The 18734-nt window shown below is 38.7% G+C and overlaps 1 protein-coding gene across 6 annotated transcripts in view; it reads right to left on the bottom strand.

Moving 5' to 3' along the window:
• The window catches only part of TTC8 (tetratricopeptide repeat domain 8), a 58449-nt gene that overhangs the window by 39148 nt on the left and 567 nt on the right, over positions 1 to 18734 (bottom strand). For 2 of the 6 annotated variants that reach the window (XM_027066385.2, XM_015088363.3), the window contains exons 2-6: positions 8187 to 8216; positions 2758 to 2878; positions 1349 to 1412; positions 1082 to 1241; positions 794 to 883 (exon numbers count right to left, since the gene is read on the bottom strand). In XM_027066385.2, coding sequence (XP_026922186.1) covers positions 794 to 883; positions 1082 to 1241; positions 1349 to 1412; positions 2758 to 2878; positions 8187 to 8216 — 465 coding nt within the window. Of the gene's footprint in view, positions 1 to 793; positions 884 to 1081; positions 1242 to 1348; positions 1413 to 2757; positions 2879 to 8186; positions 8217 to 18549; positions 18609 to 18734 lie in introns of all 6 variants that reach the window. The other 4 variants (XM_027066384.2, XM_027066382.2, XM_027066381.2 and 1 more) reach the window with 4 other exon arrangements.

Below are 18734 nucleotides of genomic sequence, written 5' to 3'. Positions count from 1 at the left end.
TCAGCACTGATGCATAGAATTCACAGACATTACAGCTAAAAACTTGAGCTAGGGTTAGACCAGTTTCAGCAACAGCTAAATGCTCATGTCTCTGAATTATTCCAAGCTCAACTTCAAGTTTATTTTTACACTAGAAAGGTCACGGGCCCCACCTTTCCCTCTCAGTCTCTCTTTTTCTCACTCTCACACATACACACACTTACTTTCACCCTCCCTTTCTCCTTAACATAAAGAAGCATCTAATCTTTGAGTAGTTAGAATTAGTAAGGTAATTCTCAATGAGGATCACTCAAGCCAGACAATGGCTTATGGAGATGCTTGCCTAATTAGTAATTAAACGAACATATTTTTTTCATCCTCTTTTTGACAGTCATAAAATTCTACAAGGATAGAAAATTATTTTTCTGAGAATAGTCCAAGAGGGAAAAGGAAAACACACACACACACACACACACACACACACACACACACACACACACACACACACAGATGACCTTATAAATTTCATTCCATGAAGATGATGCTGCTTGTCTGCTTTGTTTGTTATCAATTACTATTTTTTGTTATAAGTGACTACAATTTCCTATGCAATGGTATTGTATACTTTATTTCTGATTGACTTTCCTTAACTCAAAAGACTAAGAGGAATTTTACACAGTAATTAAACATTTCCATTTCAAGCAAGATATGGCCTTTCCTTCACAAAAGAAATTTTTTTTATTTCCTACAATGTTATCAGGATAACATATCTAACATTACTACTTAATAACATAAAATCATTTTAAGTACATACCTTTGCCAATTTAGGTTTCTGGGCATATTTTGTTAAATTCAGTCTAGATAAATTTATAAAAGGTCCATCAGGACTTGTAAGCATGGAAGCCTATGGGGAAAAATGACAGAACAAGAAATCTGAAACTCCCTCTGGAAATATAAATTGAGTGTAATGAGCATAAGTAAAAAGAACCACCTTCAAAAAATCTGCCATGTGACTTTACTATAACAATAGCAAAAAAAAGATATAACGTAACACCAAGCTACTCTGGTAATACAAAGATAGGGTAAAGCTGACAGAATTTACCGTTCCCAGCCTGACAAATCTTCCAGTTGTGCTGGTGACTGGGCGAGCTGTGTAGGCAGTTCTGGGTGTTCTGATGGCCTGTTCCATAGTGCCAGGCCTTCCGCTCTGTGTGCTGGGTCTAAGGAAACCTGTAATGGGCCTTCCAGCTTGAGTGATTGGCCTGTGAAGTGTGTACATTGTGAAAATACCAAGAAGATCAATAAGGGAAGATTCTCATACAATCTGGTCAGTATTTAATGGCAGAAGGTATGAAACAGAAGTACATACCTGATGGCTGGACTAGGCCCTCCTGTCTGATTAGTTCCAGGCAGTTTCAAGGATGTTCCCGGGCCTACGACATGAGATGGCAAATTCAATTTATAGATTAGTTATTAATCTGTAAAAACTGTCAGCTGTTGTAATTTTCAGAAATGTGCCGGCCTGGTGAAAAAGACGTTAATGACAGGAAATATATTAGGGAAAGGTGTTTGAGACTGATATTTATTAAAAATCATGGTATTTTATGTTCTTACATTTAATCTTCACACTAAGTCTGTAAGGTAGGCTGTATTCATCCATTTAGCAAAAGCTTAGAGGGTTTAGTAAACAGGTCAACCTATTAATAGAGGTGGGTTTCAAACTCAAGTCTGGCAGACTCCAGAGCACCCAAAGACGGTTCTATGCTCATAGTGTATTTCTGATACAAACTTCTCCCAACAAAAGATCATGTACCCACAATATATAGAATTTAGACATTTTAACTCCAAAAGAACAAAATGATGGGGGGAAAAAGGAATTTTAGCATGAACCATATGTATTTTTTTTCCTCAATTTCCATTTGAAGCTTTAAAATAGTTATTATCTTGGGGCACCTGGGTGGCTCAATCAGTGAAGTGTCCGACTTCAGCTCAGGTCACGATCTTGCAGTTTGTGGGTTTGGGCCCCAAATCGGGCTGTGTGCTAACAGCTTAGAGCTTGGAACCTGCTTCAGACTCTGTCTCCCTCTCTCTCAGCCCCTCCCCTACTTGCATTTTGTCTCTCTCTCTCTCAAAAATGAACATTAAAAAATATTTTTAATTTATTATTTTTCAAAACATAAAAATGACTGACAACAGTTATAACTAATAAATACCAGCAAGACCACCATACATTACGGTAATCACTAAATACCATTTGCTCCAACACATCTGCAAGCTGGGGGCTGGGTCTCTGCGGCAATCCCAGTGGGCATTCACAGGCCAGTGTATTACCCCATCACCTCATATCATGCATTAGAGCAAATCACCTTCAATTATTACAGTGAAGTGATGTTGTCCAAAGATCCTTTTTTTTTTTTAATCCTTTTAGAAGACTTGAGTTGTTTGGATGCTTCCTGTGTTTCAACTCTCGGATAAACAATTTTCTGTTATATTAGATAACCAGTTCAGCTAGAATCCATTTTAAATATAAAATCTGTTTAAATGCATAATATAGCTTGTATTGAAAAATTGTTTTATACAGCAATCCCACATCTTAAGTTTAAGATAGTGTAATTGAATTGCGGAAGGAAAGTCTTTGTACTATATGACAGGATAGAGACCATTAACCTGAAGCAGTGTTTTTTTCATGTATATAATGTCTTGTGTTTATTTTATACACATGTAGTATTCTTCCTCCTAATGGCATTTCATTTACTTAAGTGAAAAACCAATACTTACGTGGAACTTGAGCAATAGCATTTTCATCCAGCATCATTTCTGCAATTCCTTCCTGATCTACGTCAATTTCATCTACATATACCATTTCAGTGAGTGCCCGTGCCTTCAAAATCCAAGCTGCCTATAAACATGGATAAAATAAAGCACACATTAAGTAGTATTAGAAGTACTGCCTAGCCTACAGAAGATTTATTATCGTCTAAATTTTATTAGGCATGTTTACCGTTTAATACATTATGCTAATTTAAAGAGCTATTTCAAGAAACTAATACAAGGCAAGGTCATTACTAATCAAGAAATGCCCATTAGATCAATTACCTAGTAGTCTTCTAACATGCCTTTTTGTAAGTAAAAGAAGAACTTCAGAGAAAATTTTACTGGAATAATAATTCGAAAATCAATCAAGAAAGCCCTGACCACAGTGCTCTTTCTGCCTTCCTCCTTCAGGACCAAAGTCCCTCATGAAGACCTCCCTGATGGTTTAGTTCTAAACCTACTTTCCTCTTGTCTTTCTCACAGAGCATTCTCTTTACACTTCCATCAAATGTACTCACATATTCGAGAAACACTGTAATTATCAGGCATAGGTTAGCTCCCTTCCCCAAAACACAAGCCTTTTTACCTTGTTCAGTTCTGAATTTTCCATAACACCTATGGTTTTTGCACATAATAGGTATTCCAAAAGTGTTGAATTGAACTAAGAGCAATTTCTCCCAATTCCCAAGAAGCTAATCAACAGAGTCTTGGCTGCTTTGTGATCTAGCCAGTAGAAAACCTGCTAGAAAGTGGTTGGGGGGGGGGGGGGGCGGGGAATGGAAAAGGTAATTAAGGAATCTGGAAAATATCAACTTCACTCTACCTTGAGAAATTAGATGTCAAGGTGTGCACCATTAAATATCTTGCTCAACATTTAAAACAGCTTTATCAGAAATGTTTACCTTTCTGCTTCACTACAGAACAGAAGCAGAGAACAAGAAAGCTCGGTGTCCTTGAGCAGCAGCACAGACCTGATACTCTATAGTGCAGAGGAAGCAGCAGCGAGGGAAGTTTGGCGGGAGGCAGGGTAGGGCTCACCATACTAGGGAACCGGCTGTGAAGCCGGCTGAAGGAAGAACAGACTGAGAGAGGAACAGACGAGAGCTACAGAGTTCCAAAAAGTCCTCGCGTAAAGAACCCAAGATGCATTCAATCAGTCGGTCCATACCTATGGAGCACTTCCTAGTTACATGGCATTGGGCTAGGTTCTGAAGAGGAAGCATGAGAAGATTAAAACTTGGATCCTAATTTCCCTGAACACATCACCTACTGAATTAATTGACAAGGCAAAGTAGGGCATGATAGGTGGCAGGTGTGTGGTATAGACAATAGTTTTATAGGAATTAAAAAGTAGAGATCCTTTTGTGGGCTAAAATAACTGGAATGCATGCATTAGACAAAAGTTCTTAAGGAAAAGGAAAATTCTTCATGCTTTCACTTTAATGGTAATAAAAAAGGCTGCCTTCATAGCCGTACGTTCCTAAAATGAAATTATATTTGGTTAGATGATTGGGTTTTTTTAGCTTCTACTTTCCTGGGTGAGATTTACTGGATTCAGATAACTTAAAATGTTTCAACTGTGTGGATTTAACACAATTGAATAAGCAGAATATGGAATCAAAGAATCCATTTGTTAAATAAATAAATAGATAGATAGATAGATAAATTCCAGTTGTAACTGCATCTAACTGTAAGAGCCACTAAAGTGTGGAAACAATTGGAGGTTTTCATTCATCAAAGATCAGGAAGGTCGGCAGATCTTTATAACTCTGCTCAGGGGCCAGGGAAGTCATCTCTGGCTTCAACTCATGGTTTAATTTAACTTCAAAGATGGAAATAAGTAATTCTGATTTATCTTGAGTCTCCACAGCTCATACTGCCCTGCAAGGATCTCACAGCTTTCATTTCTCAAAAGGGCATTCCTTGCTCAGCATGCTGATGGACAGGAAGGATTGCAGCATTTTCTTTGAAACAGTAAAGCAGGATATGGGTGCCACTGGTTCACTCCCATATTACTAGGGAGCACCAATGGCATGCCAGGTCCTGGGGACAGAGAGAAGTAAGCCACGGCTCAACTAGCTTACACAAATTTCGGTGTTGTAGGGAAAGCGCAGTGATAAAAGTCTGGAGCATGCTACGGGAGTACAGAGAGAGGCACCCAGCTGCCTGGGAGTAGAGGAAGGGTAGGAGAAAAGAGTTTGCTAGTGGCAAAGACGGAAAGCATGTATTAGGCCAAGAGAACGGGACAAGGGCAGGCTAGCTTGAGGGCTCAAGGCATGCTTGGTAACTCCAAAACAGTTGAGTACGGTTGAAGAATCAGATTCACCTGAGGCAGCAGTCAGAGAAGAAGCTAGAGAAAAGAGGCAAAGGGCAGTTGAAGGACCCTGTATGCTCCAGTGAGGTGTAGGGACTTTTATCCTGATGATGAGCTAATGAAACTTTAAAACTCCAACTTGGAATCCTAGTTAAATCGACCTTCTAAAAGTCAACTTTTTATTATTATCGTATCACCTATATGGCTGGGTATTAATTATCCCTGCACATATCTTTTTAATAATTAGCATGTACATACCGTTATCTCATAGTTAACTCCATCATTCTTCCTGACATCCAGCCTCCTACTAACCTCTCAGATATTACGGAGGTACAAATTTTTTTAATATTAGGCTAAGTAAAAGAAAAGAAAGTAAATCTACTTTTCCCTCACCACCAAATGAATAAATGCTTCAGAAGCCAAATAGGAACATCTTTTTTAAAAGGTTATTCTATAAAATTTCACTTTTTCAAAAAGGTAAATGGATCTATATTTCAGTTTCTAAAATTTAATTCTTCAGAAGTAGAAATCGTGGTGGGAATCTTTTATATTTAAAGATCTATAATAAAATCTACTTAAACAATTATTTAATTTTAAATTTCATCATTTTTTTGAGAATACTAATCTTCCTGACTTTCCTCTTGTCCTAACACAAATGACCTTGAAAATCACATATCGCTGCTTGCTTAAACATCAGATTGTATTCAAAGAACTGCTCTTGGCAATGTGAACAATTCTTGAGATTTTAATGAAAACAGCAGATGGGGCTTTGGCTTTAAAAAATTTCTTTTTAAATTTTATTTTGGAAACAAGCCAAGTATGTTTTACAGCCCTAAAATCCTGTTTAAGTTTTTCAAGAAGTTCAAAACTAATCAGTGATTACATTAAAATGCATAACAAAGCACAATGGGATGATCCCAAACTGGTCCTTGAATCTAAATAAAAAATACAAATTGGTTTTATTAAATATGTTTAAGTTGTTACTACATGACAGGGTCATGCAGTTTATGTAAATATATTTGAATGCCTATATATTGGAAAGTACTGTGAAATCAACAAAAATCACAGAAGTGCAGGAACTTTTTTAAAGGGAAAAGCATGTGAGTCATTTATATCGTTCTTTACCTGTAAAACATAATCCCATCTCATTCACCTACTGAGGTAGTCTACAGGACATTATTCTTGAGGCAATGATGGAAAGGAAAGGAAAATAATGCCTTACTTGTACTACCTTTGGTGAGGTTGATTCAATTTTAGTTATGAAAAATAAACATACGAAAAGTGAAAAAGTCTACTGACTGAGCAAAACATGTTGAAATTGTCTCATTCCTTTTAATACAGAATTGGAGGCCAAGAGTTTAAGACATAAAAGAAACAATTTTGCTAGATTATTAGTAGAATAAAGCTACCAAGGAACAGTCTGTCTAACCTGAGCGAGCCATCATAAGAATCGGTATAACATCTGACACTCTGCCTACTATACGAAAATGAAAACTTAGCACAAAATATTGAATTGTTATTGTAAAGCCTCATTTATTTTGAAGTTGTGCAAAAGAGGAAGGCAAAATGTATGAATAATGAGCTCAAAAGAATCCCATCAGCCTTGTTCCCTTTTTATTCTTTTAGATCACTATCCAGATAGTGATAGATAATTAAGTCTACAGTAACAGAACAGGAAAGTAATACTAAATACAGGTCCTTCATGAAGTCCCTGCATGGTTTGAAACTTTCAAATGGCATTTACAGTTTTAAAACCATAGCAACAATGTAAACTATTGACATTTTAATTTAATTTTAACAAAACCAGGGCACCTGGGTGGCTTAGTTGGTTAAGCATTCGACTTCAGCTCAGGTCATGATCTCACAGTTTGTGAGTTCGAGTCCCGCATCGGGCTCTGTGCTGACAGCTTGGAGCCTGGAGCCTGTTTCAGCTTCTGTGTCTCCCTCTCTCTGCGCCTCCCCTGCCTTCACTCACACTCTCTCTCTCTCTCTCTCAAAAATAAATAAACGTTAATTTTAACAAAACCTTCCAAAATCACTGAAAAGAAAAAGCACATTACTTACTCTATTTATAATTTAGGTCCTTCTCAAACGAATTGTGCATATATTACGCAAAAAATAGTTTAGTACCATCTATCAATTTGGAAATCAAAATTACGAACACTGCAGACAAATTCCTTTAAAATCCTTTTCAAGAACAGAGTGCTTCATTTTAACCTATTTACGGTGCTTGCTTGATAATACTACACAGGCCTCCATCACAGTACTTTGTATTCTGCTCTCTTGGAAAAGGTCGAATGATTACTCATAGGAACCACATATGAGGTTCAAATTGTTTATTTACTGAAAACCACTGTTAGCATTCTCTCTCATGTGGCAGGGCCAACACCTGGCAATATTTAGGGTGATTTATAGCGCTCTCATCCGTTCTTATTCCCAGACTTACTGGAAACTCCCTTGTGTTAACAGCTTCACTGGCCCACGTGTCCCCCTAACCACACTTCCTCTCCTTGGGCTCTCTCCAGACTCATTCACTGCATCCTCTCCAGTTAGCAGGTCTCTCTGGCCACCTCCCATCTCTAACCAAGATAGTTTGGTAGACAATCTGGCCAGTGTCTCCTCCTGTCTTCTTCATGGTGGCAGGCACCTCGCTCTAAAATCGAGCCCTTCCCAGGCAGGGTGAGCCTACTCTTTACTCAAGATATACCATCCTGTCCATCACAATCTTTTCAGACATTTGGGGCTCTGCTGACTTCTTGGCCCCATTCCTAAGCTCCTGGTTTCCCTTGCTTCCTTCTCTATTTTTCTCATCTTTCTGGCCAACATTGGTCATTTCAAGTCTTAAGACTATAAGACTACTCACCCATAGACACAAAAATATTGGAAATAGAATACTCTACATAAAAAAAAATACTCTACAAAAAAAAATATTGGAAATAGAATACTCTACAGAATGGTAGAGAAGGCTGATTTTATAAAAGCATTAATAGATATGCAGCAGGTTTTCTAATCTATAGGAATGAGTAAGCAACAGGAATTATTGTATTCTCTAAACTAACAGTTGCAGCTAACCCTTTACCTGAGTCACTGGCAATTCAGGATCCGGTTCCTGGAAAGCATTAAGAAGGTAGTAAACATTTTTAGGAAATACAGTTTCTAAAATAAAAAGTCTTAGTGATGAATTAAGTATTTGTAGACGGACTCAAACTCATTGAATAAAAATCCGAATATCCACTTTAATCTTTCTCCACAAGTACTCAAGAGTTCTGCATATACTAATACTAATATTGGTATTAGTGTGTAACTAATATACACTGAAGAGTGCTGAATTTGCTATGATCAGAAAATTCTAATTACTCGAACCTCATTTAAAGCACAGAGAAGTTATCTTAACTACTTGTTTAATGAAGACACAAAATCTCAGAAATTAAAAACAATTTTACAGCTATACCAAGAAAACACTTCCTTATATTCATGGTGGTTAAAGCATTCAGACTTTAATCCCTTGGGGAGGAGGAAGAAAATCCACAACATACTATAAATCTTTCCACTCCACATAAATGGGATTAGCAGCTGAAGATATAAAAAAGTAATTCCAACTGTAATGTGCTCCGAGAAATGTGTATGAATAGACTATGTCATATATATTAGTGTCGGGTGCTAACAAACTCAGGGTTTTTTCCTGTCCAAATTAAATAGAAATCCACTGGGGAAAAGTCAGACTTGTAACAAATTTATTTACGAAATAATCTATACTTCTATATCTACAGTTAGCAATCTGTGCTGAACACTTAACTGGCAGCATGTTTTATTAGGGAAGCTACTAAGAAAAAAGGGAAAGGGGGAAAAAAATCCTTCCTAGCCTTGCTTTCTACAGCTCTAAAACCCAAGGAGAATACTCAAAATATTTTTTAAAGAATATATTATGTGTGCAAGCAATGTTGAAGCCATCTGGTCACCATGCAAGGATAAGCAATTTCTATAGCACGATACACGGTAGGAACACGAGAAGCAAAGATGAAGCTAGGCTACAAAAGCAAAGGCCCTGGAGGGTGGGATTTAGAGAATATTCGGCAAGCAGCTGACCCGAACACAAAACAGCAACTAAGAATACATGGCAGTTGGAGGTTTTCAATTCCAGCGTGCATCAGGAAGATCTGGAAAAGCACAGATTGCCTAGAACCCACAGTCCATAATTAAAGAAACACACCGACACAGGCAATGAGATGACAGAGGAGTAACCCTTTCTATTCCTTCTTCCGTTTATTTGTATACATGTCTGTATGACCCATTATCTCACTTGAGTCTCATAACAACCACCGGAGGGAGGCAGGTAAGCGTTATCCATTTGACAGATAAGGAAACAAATTCAGAGATGTCATGTAATTTGCTCAAGGTCACACAAAGAAGCCAGGCTCTTCCTTGCCAGTGCATCTAGGAGATTAAAACATGAGTTCAAGATAATAAGGCAGGATTGAAGCATCAAGTGTAGGAGAGATAGAAGATAAGTTCCACACAGGGAAAAAAGTTTGCCCATGGTGACTGCAGACAATACTTGAAAAGGAAAACAGAACACACAAGGGCTGGAAGCCTCTAATAGGAAGGAAAAGCTAGAGGCCTGTCATTCTGCCAAGGACAGGAAGATGCTTCCCAAAGTCAAACGGCAGCTCAGCCTCAGTGCTCTGATCACTGAGGAAGGCCTTCGTGCTCTATCTGGTTCTTCTGCCCCACAGGAACACATCTGTGATTTGCCACACCACTCAGGTGAAGTGAGAAGGTCAGAGAAGATGGGCAAGTATAAAGACAGGTGAGGTTGTGCAGATGGAAGATGGAGACAAGGCCCAAACAGGAAGTGAGGCCGAGATCACGATCACGTTAGTTCCACAAGCTTCCCCGGACATTCCTGCACCCTGCTAGGTGCTGAAAACATTCTGTGGGGAATGCACATAATTAAATAAATGCCAATACAATATATGAAATGCTATATTCAAGTTATAGACCAGTTATAGACGACTTAGATGGAGAGGAGAAAAACAATAAGGGAGATAAGAAGGGTGTCAGAGAAAAAGAAAGATATTATTCCGGAAATTACTGAGTGCCAGTGATCTATGAACTATATTCATCATCATTTTTTTTAATGTTTATTTAGAGAGAGCTTGAGCAGGGAAGGAGTAGAAAGAGAGGGAGAGAGAGAATCCTAAGCAGGCTCTGCACTGTCAGCACAGACCCTGACGCAGGGCTTGAACTGGCAAACAGAGAGATCATGACCTGAGCTGAAATCGAGAGTCGGATGCTTAACCGACTGAGCCACCCAGACGCCCCTGTTCAGCATCATTTTATCAATTTCACTGAACACTTTCCTCACAGACACTTTCCAGATTACCAACAATCTTTTCAGAAAAAGATCAATGCCAGAATCCTACATGTAAATATCTCTAGCTATACAAAGACAATAGCAGCTAACATTTTTGATCACTTACCATACATTAATGAGCTTAACCCTCACAACAACCCTTTGAGGTAGGTGTATTATCATCCCCGTTTTACAGAGGAGAAAACTCTGAAGTCAAAGTGTACAGGCAGTATTTGAACCCGGACACTCTGCATCGAGAGCCTGCACTTTGCTGAGTATGTGAGATCATAGCAAGGCATGAAAACAGACTGCTGTAGGGTGTGCCAGACCAAGGCTGCATATGACTGGCCTGGAGATCCATCAGGAGTAGCAGGATTAAGAAGGAAGAGTTGGGATGTTTTAATTTAGAGATAGGGCAAAACTTTTTTTTTTTTTTTTAAAGCGCTGAGACTTTCACCTTTGGGTCTCTCAACTATAGTCTGTTATTTAAATTAATCCAACCAAATAGGGAACCGCAAGTTAGGTTCATTTGGTCTAGCAAATCATTTCCATGGGTATTGACAGAGTTGAGTACAAAGTAGTTGGGTACAAAATACCCTGGAGTCAGAAGGGCTGGGCTTGATCCTCAGGGAGCCACGTAGCTACGTGACCTTGAACGAGTCACAGGACCTCTATAACCTAGTGCTCCTCTCGAACCTAGTGCTCCTCTCGAATTGGAGCAAATAGTGTCTACTTCATAGCATAGTTTTAAAAATAAACCTTTGGGGGGGTGCCTGGGTGGCTCAGTCAGTTAAGTCTCTGACTTCGATTCAGGTCATGATCTCATGGCTCATGAGTTTGAGCCCTGCGTCGGGCTCTGTGCTGACAGCTAGGAGCCTGGAGCCTGCTTCGGATTCTGTGTGTGTGTGTCTCTCTCTCTCTCTCCTTCTCTTTCTCTGCCCCTCCCCCACTAGTGCTCTGTCTCTCTCTCTCAAAAATAAATAAACTTTAAAAAATAAATAAATAAACCCTGTATTTTTAAGAATATTTCATAGTTTTGAGGCCTTCCCCATATGCTATCATAATTAGTGAAGTGTAAGGTGGTAGCACTTTCAATAAATATCAGTTGCACAATTTCTTTATAAAACCATTTCTATAATGAACAGAAAAGCACCACACTCTCTATTACTTCCCTTTCCCAAACCCAGAACTAACTCCCACTTGTGTCTCATCAAATTAAAACTACCTTTTGACTCTCCTTCAAAGCAAGTGAGTAAGGGGACAGAGTGGAGTGACACAGCCTGGAACCAACAAATGCTCATTAGCATCAACTTCAATTCACATCAGTTTACTTCCTTCCTTCCTCCCCAGGGTAAGGCTTACTCTTAGGTCATTGCTATTACTTCAGGGTATCAAATCTCTAGATAATTCTGAATGCGACTTCTTAATTGCCACCATTACTTACTCTGGCTCGTGAGTCTGACCCAGCTTGGCCCTGAAACTTCTGAGACATTATTCAGAAGTTAGCAGTCACATGAAGGAAAACAATGAAAGAGAACACAGAAATTGATGGATATCAGAAGGTTTAGGGAGAATCCAAGGACCAACCAAGCAGCCAAGTAGGAATGTAATCTGTGTAATTCAGCAGGAATACAAATTCATAAAATGAACTCCATATAGAATCAAAAGATTAAGTCTGGCTTAGTCTCCATGGCCCCAAAGAGGAACTAAATTAGATAATCACACAGAAAGATTTGTTTGTTTGTTTGTTTGTTTGTTTGTTTTGCTTAGAGCACCAGATCATTGTCTCAATCAACTAATAACACAGAGCTCACTAGGGACCCCTGGTTCCAGGTCTTTCCTCTAAGCCAGTGGCTTTCAGCCTTTTCTCCATCTTCAAATCATTTACAATAATAACCCCTTCCTCTCTGTAACATATCTCATTATAAGTAGAGACTGGGGAGGAGAATGTGAATTCTTCCTGTTCTGATATATAGCCCCCGTTCCCACTCCCAGAATCACTGATTTTCATAACTTGAAAATCTATCAGAAATCTACTCCATTAATAAAAGCATATTGTCTTAAAAACCTCACTGCCTGAAAAACCTGCACGTTTTATTAACTGTTTAATTATAGTGGAGCTAAAAAAAAATTGGGGCTGGTTTTAAAGCCATGTATCTGACATATGGAACACAAGGAACAGTAATCAGATTAAGCAACTAATCGGGATGATGGACATGAGCTGTAAAAGCAAACATTCCCTCTAGGTCACATTGCCGTGTGGAAGACCATTTTGCCTTTCTCCCTTTTATATCTTACAACTTATAACCACTTTTTCAATCGTGATTTAAAGAACACTTTGAAAAAAGACAATGTCTCTCGATGAACTTCTTGTTCGTGCTGTATTTTATCAAACAGGGAAGCTACAATAAATTAACCAGTTATCTTTCTTTCTCTATATTCTCAAGAGATCAGAATCTTAAATGTCCTTCATGGTTAGACACCCTGCCCTTTTAAGTCTCACTATTCTGAATCTGGGAAAAACAGTTTACAATCCATCTTCTTCAAGAACCTTTCCACATTACCAAATACCATATTATTACAGTCAACAACCTATCCTTAAGTCTCTTTGTGTCCAAATAAAAATGTATGACTCTAAAGAAACATGCTATTTCATTGTATATCATACCTCTCTGGCCAACCTGACTACCCTGACTTTGGCAAGAATCAAAATTAAATAAAATCCAGATGTCCTAATGGAAAGTACAAAGCACAACCTAAGTATTTTTGATGATACTATACCAAAATTGTATCTCTTACAGGAGAAATAAATGTAGAAGACATAGTCTCAGAGGTGTACTTATCCCAAAAGGTTGATACATCAGAACCAAAAGAGGTTTTTTGGGAAGCTCTGTGGACCAACTTAAAGAAAGATTAACAAATAACAAACCACTTTAGAGAGGCTCTCCTCACCTGGCACAAAAATAAGCAAAACCAAAAGTGAAAAACAACATCTAAAACAAAAGCTATTTGGGGCATCTGGGTGGCTCAGTAGGTCAAGCTTCTGACTTAGGCTCCGGCCATGATCTAGCCGTTAGTGAGTCAAGTCCCGTGTCAGGCTCTGTGCTGACAGCTCAGAGCCTGGAGCCTGCTTCGGATTCTGTGTCTCCCTCTCTCTCTGCCCCTCCCCCACTCACATTCAGTGTCTCTGTCTCTCAAAAATAAATAAACGTTAAAAAAAATTTTTTTAAGCTATTTTTGTTTTAGGGGCAGGAAAAAAAAAAGCAAAAATGAATCCATTTGGCCCTCAGAAAAAAATATTTTAATTTCCTTGCTCTTCCATGTGTCCAGGAGCTGCTTCAGAGTCATTCATTTGTACTAAAATCAGTTTGGTGGCACAGGAATGGTAATCGGAAGTTGTGGGGGAAAAGTACTCTAAAATGTTGAAGCCTCAAAAAATTCATAAAGGTTAAAGGAGGATGTGAAGATAAACCATCTGACTGCAGAGCTGAGGACCATCTGCTTCTGCTCTGATCACATTTCTGTTAGCTTTTCATAGATTGGTAGTCTCTCCGTCAATTACCTTCCTCCACTGAAACAAAGACAGCATCACAAGAAATCCCAATAACAAAATTACTATCAGAAATGCCTTCCTGGGGGCGCCTGGGTGGCCCAGTGGTTTGGGCTTGATTTTGGCTCAGGTCATGATCTTACGGTTCATGGGATCAAGCCCCAAGTTGGGCTCTGTGCTGACAGTGCAGAGCCTGCTTGGGATTCTCTCTCTCCCTCCCTCTCAGCCCCTCCCCTGCTCTCGCTCTCTCTCTCTCTCTCTCTCAAAATAAATCAACCTAAAAAATAAAGGGAAGGGGCACCTGGGTGGCTTAATTGGTTAAGCATCCAACTTCAGCTCAGGTCATGGTCTCACGGTTTGTGGGTTCGAGCCCCGTGTCGGGCTCTGCGCTGACAGCTCAGAGCCTGGAGCCTGCTTCAGATTCTGTGTCTCCCTCTCTCTGACTCTCTCCTGCTCATGCTGTCTCTCTGTCTCTCTCTCTCTCTCTCAAGAATAAATAAATATTTTTTTAAAAGTTAAAAAAATAAAGGGAAGAATATTTCATTGTTCACTTTTAACATCTAACAGATAAAGAATAAATATATGAAGAAATACATTTTTCTCATATCTCTTCCCAATTTGTTAAAATCAATTAAAAGCTTTTAATTCTGAAAGAATTCAATGTATATATTTCTGATAAACTGCATAAAGAAATCTCAGTGGGAAAAAGGAAAAAAGAAAGAAAGGAAGGAAGGAAGGAAGGAAGGCAGGCAGGCTCTCCTGGAGGAATCCAGGAAGAATTTCCTTAATTGATTAAAAAAAAAAAAAACTGGCCCTCATATCAAGAAATGAATTAAGAATGTCCACAATGCAGTTACATTTATTTGAAAAGGTAAATATATGTTTAGGAACCTATGGGGCTGAGAATTAAGGATGGGAGTGGAGGGACACAAAGGTCAACTCTCATGTAGTGTTGGTAGGAATGTAAGTTGGTGCAGCCACTGTGGAAAACAGCATAGAGGTTCCTCAAAAAATTAAAAATAGAAATACCATATGATCCAGTAATTCCACTACCAGGTCTTTACCCAGAGAAAATGAAAATACTAATTTGAAAAGACAGATGCACTGCTGTATTTACTGCAGCATTATTTACAATACCCATGATATGGAAGCAACCATATAGATAGGTGAATGGAAAAGGAAGATATGGGATATATGTACAATGGAATATTATGCAGCCATAAAAATTAGATCTTGCCATTTGCAACAACATGGATGGATCTTAGAGGGTATTATGCTAAGTGAAATAAGTCAGACAGGAAAAGACAAATACCATATGATTTCAGTTATATGTGGAATCTAAAAGACAAAACAAAAAGCAGAAATGGACTGAATACAGAGAATAAACTGATGGTTGCCAGAGGGGAGGGTTGGAGAGGGATGGGCAAAATGGGCGAAGGGGAGCCAGAGATACAGGCTTCCAGTTATGAAATGAATAAGTCATGGGAATAAAAGGTACAGCATAGGGTTTATGATCAGTGATATTGTAATAGCATGGTATGGTGACGGATGGCAGCTACACTTGGGGTGACCACAGCATAGTACAGAGAAGTTGAATCACTATGTTGTACACCTGAAACTAAGGTAACATGGTGGCAACTATATTCAAATTTTAAAAATTAAAAATTACCTAATTAAAAAGGAAAAGCACACAGTGACAAAACAGTGTTTAAAGGCTGAGTCAAAAAATAACTAACACATAAGTGAACCCTATAAACTTTTCAGCAGCCCTATCCAGCTATCAAAAGCCTGGTTTGGTGGGGTGGCTGGGGGGCTCAGTTGGTTAAAAGCTTCAGACTCTTGATTTTGGCTTGGGTCATGATCTCACGGTTCCTGAGTTCGTGGAGCCTGCTTGGGATTCTCTCTCTTCCTCTCTCTGCCTCTTCCCTGCTCATGCTCTCTCAAGATAAATAAATAAAACTTAAAAATTTTTAAAGCCCAGTTTGATAAGGTAATATCAAGTTAAACTTCTATTCCCAATGAAATACCGCTCATTGTTCTGCCAATATATATATATACAGTTCCTACTTAAATAAACTACCTCAGCAAAACAAATAAAAAGGATTAGAAAGGAAAGGAGTATCATAAATTTCTTCTAGATCTGGTACTCATTCTCCTAAGCCTACTCTGATATTTACATCAAACCCATTAACAACCCCTGCTCATAACAAGAAAATAGTAATAAAGCATAACATTTTTTAATGTTTATGGCAGTAGACATTAATTATGTATCACATTATGGACGATTATTTCAAATCCACAGCAAATAGGACAATAGAATAGGACAGGACCTAACAAAATCGACTGCCCTAATGATCTTAACCATGTCAAATGGTTAACCAATGACAACAGAAGTATTTCCCAGTATAAACCTGTGTCTTTTTTTTCTTCATTATCATTATCAAAATCACGGTTCTACCAAACATGCCTTGTAATAAGTCTTTAATCTTTCAAGAGGGCCAATAAGGCCTAATGACAGCTGTACAAGAAACCAAGTAAAAAGACACAAGCCCTTACCTTATTTAGCTGCTAATTCAGGAGACTGCAAAGCCCTAAATCTGTTTATCTTACTCTTCCTAGATAAAAAGGAGCAAGGTCCCTCTATGGCCCCATCTTCACCATTAATGAAAACACTTCTGCTTTGACCATGCACTTTCCAAAATGGCATCTCTCCAAAATAACAAGGGAGAAATCTATCTCTCTGTCTCCCCCATCCGCCCCCCACCCCGAAGGCACCAGGGATCAAGTAAGTTTCAGAATACTGTTCTTTATCAAAATTAGATAGGTCACCTTCCTTCAGGACTTTCTAAAGCCTTTAATCCACAAGTATGTTAAAATTCTTTACCATTTAGCTAACATCTTGAAAAAGGCACAGTAGATGGGAAAATGTACTGGGAAAAGTTGAGAAACACACAGCTTTGAAATATTAGGCTACATCAGGGCCAAAGAGGGAGCACAGTATGGACAGTAAATGGATTTATCAGCTTTGTAACTTTGGACAAATTACTTAACCCTGTGCCCCAGTGCACTTAATCTGTAAAACGGGTGAAACAGTACCAATTTCCTAAGAGGGATGAGGATTAAATGAGATGATTTCTAAAACCCTCCGAACCAAGCCTGACATAGAGTAAATACTCAATAAATGTTAGCTACTATTTTTGTTACCTATTTTGCAAGGTTATTCTAAGCATAGACATACCCATAATTTACACAACTTAGTAAGCAGTAAGCACTCAACAAAGGTCATTTGGCTGAACACACATAAAATCCTGCTCACAGTGCCTAGCACAAACTAAATCTGAATTCACAGGCACAGTACTGTACTGACTGCGCTATGATTATATGTTATTAAGAGTATAGGATCTTAACCATTAATAAAAGCACTGCTCCTTTGCTTATAACATTTCACCATGAGACTACATCTCCCTAGTACGGTAACAATGAAGATACCCGACCCTTGCCCACTGCCAAAAGAGTAACAGAGGTCAAATAAGTTTCAGAACTATTGTATTGCCAAAATTACATTTCTTTTCTTCAGAACCCAGAGGCTTTAGTATGAATCTTGAATCTTCAACTAGGAAATATACTGTTCCCAGATGAATTCACTAAGCAGCTCTTGGGCAACAGCTCTGTGGAACACAGAATGGAAACTACCCTAAATTAATGGAAAAACAGAAACAGCATGTAAAGCTGTTGCAAACCATTGTGCCTAGAGCAGTGCCCGGTACATCGTAGGGTTTTAACAGACTTTTGTTGTACAAAACGAAAAGGGGTCAATGTACTGTAACAGTTCCCAGACATAGTTGATGGTGGAATCTGGAACCTTGTTTTTTGTTTGTTTGTTTGTTTGTTTGTTTGTTTTGAGGACCACCTGTAGGACTAACTGTGCCAAGAAACACGCTTGGAAAAATGCTTCCCTGTGGAAACACAGTCCTATTAATGAACACGAACTAACCCAAAAGAATCGAGCTTAGCATTCTCACTAACATGGATTGTTACAGGAGAGATGTTCTGCCTATCTGAAAGTCTGTATGTTCACCTCAACAGGTTATCTGTCATCCACTTGCTCACATGCAACAAGGCAGAGCCTAATAACAGTATTCACACATAGGCCTCCACTTATGTAACTCCCCTCAATTCTTTTTTTTCCCCCTAATATCTCCAAGGCAACACTACTAAAGGAAAAGCTGGGAAACCAGCTTTTACTAGAAGCACTGACAAACTGCCACAGCTCTGCTCCTCTTCTCCCTTTTTCTCCAGGAACTACCTGCCACCTGTGTTGTTCCTCTCACACACAGTATATGGCCATCCTCATTCTCTTGATTTAATCTCTCACTTCATTTAAGAGAACGAAACTAAACTAGCACTGTAGTTTATTTAAGGTCTTTTAATCAATGCCATCATTCCTTCTTTCAGGGAAACTCTTTTCCCATCCCTCCCTCCTAATAGTAAATGTATCTCTTCCCCTCCTAGATTCTCATTTCTCTAACTTTGCGTTACCTGCCTCAAATTGCACTCATGTCCGAGAATCAAAGCCTCCTTCACTCCTGAGCAACAATCTTCACATGAAGTGGGAGGATCACAACGTTTGATCCAAATAACAACAACAACAACAACAACAACAACAATAATAAGGCAACTGTTTCAACAAGAGGTGAGAAGTTACAGATCTTTATACATAATTG

This window comes from Acinonyx jubatus, chromosome B3, assembly GCF_027475565.1.
Source record: "Acinonyx jubatus isolate Ajub_Pintada_27869175 chromosome B3, VMU_Ajub_asm_v1.0, whole genome shotgun sequence".
In the NCBI taxonomy this organism is placed as follows: Eukaryota; Metazoa; Chordata; class Mammalia; order Carnivora; family Felidae; genus Acinonyx; species Acinonyx jubatus.
The sequence above is the reverse complement of the archived record's forward strand: the minus strand, read 5'-3'. Positions and strand labels throughout refer to the sequence as shown.